This window comes from Montipora foliosa, chromosome 1, assembly GCF_036669935.1.
Source record: "Montipora foliosa isolate CH-2021 chromosome 1, ASM3666993v2, whole genome shotgun sequence".
NCBI lineage: Eukaryota > Metazoa > Cnidaria > Anthozoa > Scleractinia > Acroporidae > Montipora > Montipora foliosa.
In genome coordinates this window covers 7,707,254-7,714,134 of record NC_090869.1, presented here as the reverse complement: position 1 = coordinate 7,714,134, position 6,881 = coordinate 7,707,254, and the positions used below count along the sequence as shown (strand labels likewise).

General features: G+C 39.0%; 2 protein-coding genes across 2 annotated transcripts; one reads left to right on the top strand and one right to left on the bottom strand.

Annotated features, from left to right (window-relative positions):
* The first annotated feature begins 188 nt into the window (after positions 1-188).
* On the top strand, positions 189-5,236 carry LOC137969001 (potassium voltage-gated channel subfamily A member 1-like). Its single transcript, XM_068815515.1, has 2 exons — positions 189-2,532; positions 4,155-5,236. The coding sequence occupies exons 1-2, from the start codon at positions 1,324-1,326 to the stop codon at positions 4,368-4,370; spliced, it is 1,425 nt and encodes a 474-aa protein (XP_068671616.1). The 5' UTR covers positions 189-1,323; the 3' UTR covers positions 4,371-5,236.
* LOC137969160 (melanopsin-like) lies at positions 4,413-6,388 on the bottom strand. The gene has a single exon (XM_068815518.1). It carries the CDS (start codon positions 6,287-6,289, stop codon positions 5,273-5,275), a length of 1,017 nt encoding a protein of 338 aa, XP_068671619.1. The 5' UTR covers positions 6,290-6,388; the 3' UTR covers positions 4,413-5,272.
* Positions 6,389-6,881: the final 493 nt, after the last annotated feature.

The window sequence follows — 6,881 nt, the reverse complement described above, 5'->3', positions numbered from 1 at the left end:
TGTCTTCCGGATGTAGGTTAATTTTCCGTTGACCAAGGCGGATCAATACAACCGGATAAACCTAACATTCGTGCACAAGTACTAAGAAAACATTTGCTCTGCAAGTGCTCAAAACAAGACACCGCCTCAATTTGTATGGTGGCTTTGAAATGTTGAACGTTTAAACAAGAGCTGAAAGTGTCAAAAAGTCAAATATATTAGATTTATTAGAACACTACCGGTGCTAGAAAAGAAAATATTAGCGCCAAAAGCAAACCAGCAAAGTAATTTTTTAAGTATACGTTCGGTCGCTAGACAAAGAAAAGCAGTGCGAAAGGTATACCTATGACCTCCACAACCGTTTCTTTTACAAGAGATATTGCTTTACAGTTGTTTTTTCATCATTTTGTCAACTGGCAAGGGTTCAGAATTAATTAACTGACTCAGTGGCATAAAACAAAACGTGTTCTGAATTTGTAAATACTCTTCAGGGACAGAAAATCAGTACATGTTGTGTGGTTACGAATGATGTTTCTTTTCTCGACGTTTTATTTTATCGTGATTGTGAACATCATTTCCATTTCTTGATGCCTTTTCTCCCGAATGCTACTGAAACAAGGGCCAAGGAGTTTGCATGAATTACTCCAAAGAAAAATTGACTATGTTGATACTGTGAATTTCGTCAGTTTTTTTAGAGAAATAATCCGTTTGATGGTATAATATTTATTATGAATCGTCTTCGTTTTATCAACCATTTGGTGATTTCTCAAACAGGAAGTCAAAAATATCCGGCAAAACAACAAAAACAAAATGTTCTATCAACTGCATAAACAAACGGACGTCAAAGGACGCAAAAATTAAGTCTGAAATCGGCCCAGGAGTTCTTTTTGTCAGCGATTGTGAGAAAAGTGGGTGTCCACTTTTATGCTGCAATTCAAAAAAACGGCCTATATGATCGAATATAGTCTTAACTGGCGCAGGTGACAAAATAATCTGAGTTAAAATTCAGATTGAAATATATCAACCAATCACGTGACGATAAAGAAAACGTATTACTTCAACTGTTATTTCGTTGGTTGCGAGTCTTCTGGTAAAATATAGGCGCTCTTTTGCTGAGAAAGTGATTTTTCTTCCCGGTGGGCTGTCCGCTGTCAGAAGAGCCTTCACTGTTTTGTTTTCACCTTGGTAAACGCATCGTTGGTTGACTAAAAGAGAACTTTACGGAAAGTCAGGTCAAGCAATATATCCGTGTGCTTCTTGAAGGCCGAACACGTCAACTGGCCAAAGGCGTTAAAAATTCAGAGGGAAAAACTTCTTTGTGGGTAGGAAGAATAAAAAAAGGCAATGGAGGCTGTCCTTATTTCAGGCACACAAGGATTAGGATCCGATGGACTTGGACTTGGCGAGAGCGGTGAAGCTGGTCGCAGGTATCGACTTCATTCGATTGACGGCGGCGTCGCTCGCTCCCCAAGCGCGACGCGAGGACTATACTCTCAAGAAGGTCGAGTGCCCAGAGGACGTTTCAACACCGATCAGGGAACAGGGGCATTCGAACAAGCTGCGAAATATTTACATCCGGATAAAATAACTATTTATCCTCGTATTGGATCAACCAGAAGACGTGGAGGAGTTAGAGTCAGAATCAATGTCAGTGGAATGATTTTTGAGACTCTTGAATCCACTCTTTCGCGCTTTCCAGATTCCTTGTTGGGATCTCCCAAAAAGCGTGAAAAATATTACGACTCAAAAAATAGAGAATTCTTTTTCGATAGAAATCGTGTAGCTTTCGATTCCATCCTTTACTTTTATCAATCTCGCGGTAAGCTTCTTAGACCGACCGAAATTGACCGCAAAATATTTTTCGATGAAATTCAATTTTTCGAGTTGGGTGAAGAAGTGGTTGAGCGCTTTAAGGCAATGGAACTGAACTTGGAGCCCGAACCTGGGCCACTACCTGGGAACCCAATCCAAAGGAAAATCTGGGAAGTGATGGAACTTCCCCACTCTTCTCTTGCTTCTCAAATTGTAGCCATTTGGTCAGTCTTTGTTATTCTGCTCTCAATCGTGGTATTTTGCATTGAGACCTTGCCCCATTTCCGCGACAGCCGAAATACTCCACTATATGGCTTTGAGATTTTTTGCGTGGCATGGTTTACCTTTGAATACGTTGTGCGCTTGCTCGCCGCACCTCAAAAGCTCAAATTCATTCGCGGCATATTGAACATCATAGATCTTGTAGCTATTTTACCGTATTACGTTATATTAGGACTTTCAGCAGCTGGTGGCGGAAAGGAATCTAATCCTTCATACATCGCCTTTTTTCGAATACTCCGGCTTGTTCGGGTTTTCCGAATATTCAAGCTATCCCGGCATTACCGTGGACTAAAGATTCTCGGAATGACACTGAAAGCAAGTCTCCGAGAACTGCTCCTACTTACATTTTTCTTGTTGATGGGTGTTGTCATATTTTCAAGCGCGGTCTACTACGCAGAGAGCGCTAATTTTGGCAGTATCCCGGAAGCTTTTTGGTGGTCCGTGGTCACTATGACAACGGTGAGTAATGCTGGAAGAACAGAGCGTATTAGCGGAAAAATCGGCTGTTATGATTTCGGGCAATTGATTGCCTCTTTTTTGAATTTAGCGGGCTACCATATCGACCAAGATTCACCTTAAGATTCACAATATTAAATATTAGTGAAAATCAGATTTTAACAACAGGGTGTTTACTTTTTTTGATTTACTATGCTATATTTTCTACCGAAATTTATTGGTTTAAACAAACCAGCAATATATTTTTGAGAATGGTAACAAAGAGACCAGCACCTAAGGCAATTTGCATGTGAAAAAGCAATCAAAGATAAACCAGATACATTTGCATATCACCTGTCAAGGAAACTTTTACTGATGATCGAAGATAGAAAAATTAGGATTCGAAATGTAAATTGCTATTTTGATTAGCGGCTAAAAGGAAAACATCATGTAATGGCGATGAAAGAAATCAATACGTAACGAAGCTTTGAAACCAGTTCTGTCATTGATGTATGCTCTTACCAAAAACAGTGACATTCGTTATATAAGTGAAATTTAACATTTTATTTCACTGATAAGCACTTTTTGTTTTTCTATTATTAATTTTTTTTCACGTCGACGGACCTTATTGCCCAATTTGGTGGTTTTTGGGTTAAATGAATCACCAGTTTCCTGTATTTGAAGAAAACCAATTAGAAAGCCGTAAAGTGAGAATATCGACGTGAATTAAATCTTGGTTACTGAGCCATGCAGTAAATTACCGTAGTTTTGCATGGTTTTATATCTTTTCTTATTTCATTTATCTTATTTCACTATTTATTTTGTTGAATGGTGGTTCTGTTGATATCACATCTAATAAATTATACTAGAATTATACAGAATGTGACTAAGAGTTTAGCGGTGAAAACTGCACGCTGATCACTCTTTGGCGGCTCCGCGAAATCTCTTATCGATTACAACCGTCTCAGACCGAATTCGTTAATTTTGGGTTCAGCCTTAAGCGATTCATAATTCTAACAACAACATCAGCCTCCAAAAATATCAGTTTTTGTTCCATAGATTGTGAACAAGGCTGATTAGCAGAAACTGGACATCTTTAGCATGAGCCATGAGCAATTATTATTATTATTATTATTATTATTAATAATTTTTTTTTGACAAATGACAGTAGGGAAATTTTGCAAGGGTTGTAAAGAATGAGTGTATTTGTAATTCGTATGTAAGTTAATATTTCCCTGACATATATATTGTCCAAAGAATTCTTAAAGTTGTATATTTTTATAAGCTACTAATAAACGTCTTCATTATAATTAATTATTATTATATTTCACGGTCTGAGATGATATGCTGGTATATTACGTCTGGAGTGTGCAGTCCCATAAGATTTTCACATCTTCATTTTCCAGAACCTTCTCTACTTTGTGGTATTATTACTATTATTATTATTATTATTATTATTGCATCACTGTTACATTATGTATGCCTCGGTTTTGATGGTAAACTGGAAGCCTCCCTCTAGAGCGGGTTATAACAAGTCACCAAAGGTCACAAGGACCTTGCCACTTTTCTTCATGTCTCAAGGACTCCTCTCTCTGGCCAAAGAGGCAGCACTACTGACACAATGTTGTTTCTCATCGTTGTTATAGGTTGGCTATGGGGACAAGACGCCTTCCAGCGCATGGGGAAAAGCGATTGGGTCGCTTTGCGCAATCGCAGGAGTTCTTACCCTTTCTTTGCCTGTCCCTGTAATTGTATCAAACTTCAGTTATTTCTATAATCTCGATAAAGAGAAAAGGTCTTCCTGTCAACAGGAATTTAAAAGCTCGGGTTCTCGAAAGCAAACTTCCGCGTTTGCGACGTAACAATTGCGCAAGCCGTTAGTTAGAAACTGAAAATAGACTTCTTATACTTGTAGCCTCCAATACAGAGCATGTGACCATTGATATGCTAGTCGCAACTGACAAAGTGAAGACCAAAATGGATCAGATTGACAGGCAAGGATCGTGCCTGCGAGCTCCCATACATCGATCGGATGCTCTAACCACAAAGAGATGGTGCACTGAGATGGTACTCAATGTGAAGAACATCCGTTGTGTTTTACGGAGGATGAGTGCTGGATAGAAATCCAAGGTTTATCTGAACAACTAAAAGGCTAAACCGCTAAAATAGATGGCGCTTTTAATGTTACCACTGAGCCTTCCCCTCAAAGCAATATTGCTCGAACAATTAATACTGAAGCCAATATCAAAGATACCATAATACTCTTTGTTTGTCCCTCCAAAATTTTGCATAAGCATTGTTTTTATTTTCTCTTGGGGCTTATAATGGAGGGACTAACAGAGGGTATTATGCTACTTATTAAGGGTGCGTTCGATTGAGCCTACTCCGGAATAAGAATACGTAGAGAAATGATTTAAAAGGGTATGTTTGAAGCTACAAGGACAATAAAGATATGCTTAAAATAGCATTCTAGCAGGTGTTTGACAATTTTAATGTGAATCTGCGTAAAAAAGAAGGATTTCGAACTTCTATTCCATGTATTCCTATTCCGGAATACGGTCAATCGAACGCATCCTTAACTTTTCGGGAAGATTGCGTTACCAGGAAAAAGAATGTATTTCGTAGAAGAACAAACGTGACTTGACTAGCAGAAATCAAACAACAGTCATTTCCTGCACGATGGTATATCCTTAGCCTTACTTTCAAAACAATAAAACTTTAACTCACACTAAGGAGTGAAAAAACGACAATCTTAAGGAATCCACTATTTGCTACGGCACCCCTCCACGGTAAAATCAAGCTCTAAAGTCGAAGGTGGATTCGAACGGTTCCAGTTGTCCGCCTTGTATCTTCGGCGCGGGACGAGAATTCGAAGAAGTCCCTTCTGAAAGACTTTGTCTCTAATTGCGTAGACATAAAAATTGACACAGCTGTTGGACACAGCGAGGTACAACCCAATACGAACCAAACGAGCCGGTAGGTCGCTTACAGAAGCAAACAATTTCCACAAGGAAACGACGGTATATACGGACCAACAGAAAAAAAACAATCCAATGATTAGAAACACTGTTTTGGCAGCTTTGTGCGATTTCGTCATCTCTCCGCCAATCGCAGCAACGTTCTGTAGCTGCTTTCTGGCAGCAATAAAAATCATAGTGTATGCTCCAACCATCACAAGAACCGGGAACAAAAAACAGAACAATGCCAATCCAAGAGCATATGTTCTGTTAGTTTGACCCTGACCACTCCAATTGGGTTTACACGTAGCTGTGCTTTCCTCATAGGTGTATTCTCCCCAGCCAAATAAAGGTGCTATCGCCCAAAAAATAGAGTGAAACCACAAAAATACGATAGTTAAAATTGTCTTTTTGGTTGTCACGATTTCGGGGTAGCGAAGGGGTCGTGTAATATACAAATATCGGTCGATGGAAATCACGCATAAATTCAAAAGAGAAGCGTTCAAGGAGATACAGATAACAACGGCATGAAAATGGCAGACAGCATCTCCGAACGGCCAAGATTGCTTGATTGCGCTGACAATTAGTAAAGGGCAATAGATCATGCCAACCAAGAGATCCGCTACGCTTAAGCTGCACAGAAAGAAGTAATTTGGCTCATGAAGATGTAAAGTTCGCCACACTACTGTAAGGACAAGCAAATTGCCAGCTATCATTCCACAGTCGACAATGCATAAGAACGCCACACTTAACCAAACCTCAGCATTGGAGGAGACGGTTGTTTCATTGGAGCTGAACAAATCCTGTGAGGTGACATTAGTCATCGTTGGAGATGAGTCGCTTATTCGAATGCTCACTATTGCAAGCTTTGAGCTTTCAAATATTTGTTACGTGATCGGATATCACGTGCGGGCCTCCCAATCCGTTGACCACTATAAATTATTCGTAAATGGAAAACATCTTGCTGAAAAAAGTAAACTAACACAAACGCAATATTAATGACGCATTGTTATTACGAATTATTCTTAAGAAAATGAATTGTTGAGTGCGAAAAAGGTTGATATTGCATTCATATCCATTATCGAAAGTACGCAGGCGAGAATCACTAAAACAAGTTAAGTGCCTGAGCAAATCGTAAAGTAAACAAGAGCCTAAATATTAATCGAAATTAAAAGATAAAAGTAAAGGCTTCAAATCATTGCATAAGGACGCAAGATCATGCACGAGATTACCATTTTTCTAACATAAAAGAAAAAGACGCTAGGTTTGCCCCGTTGGCTTTCAAAACGCGCTTTTCTGTACTATCAAAGCAAATCTAAAATAAAGAAAAACAACAGAGAAGTGCCGGATATCAACAAAAGCACCCGTTAGAAGTGAGAACTAATTAATTCCCAATGAACTTTTGACATTGGGATA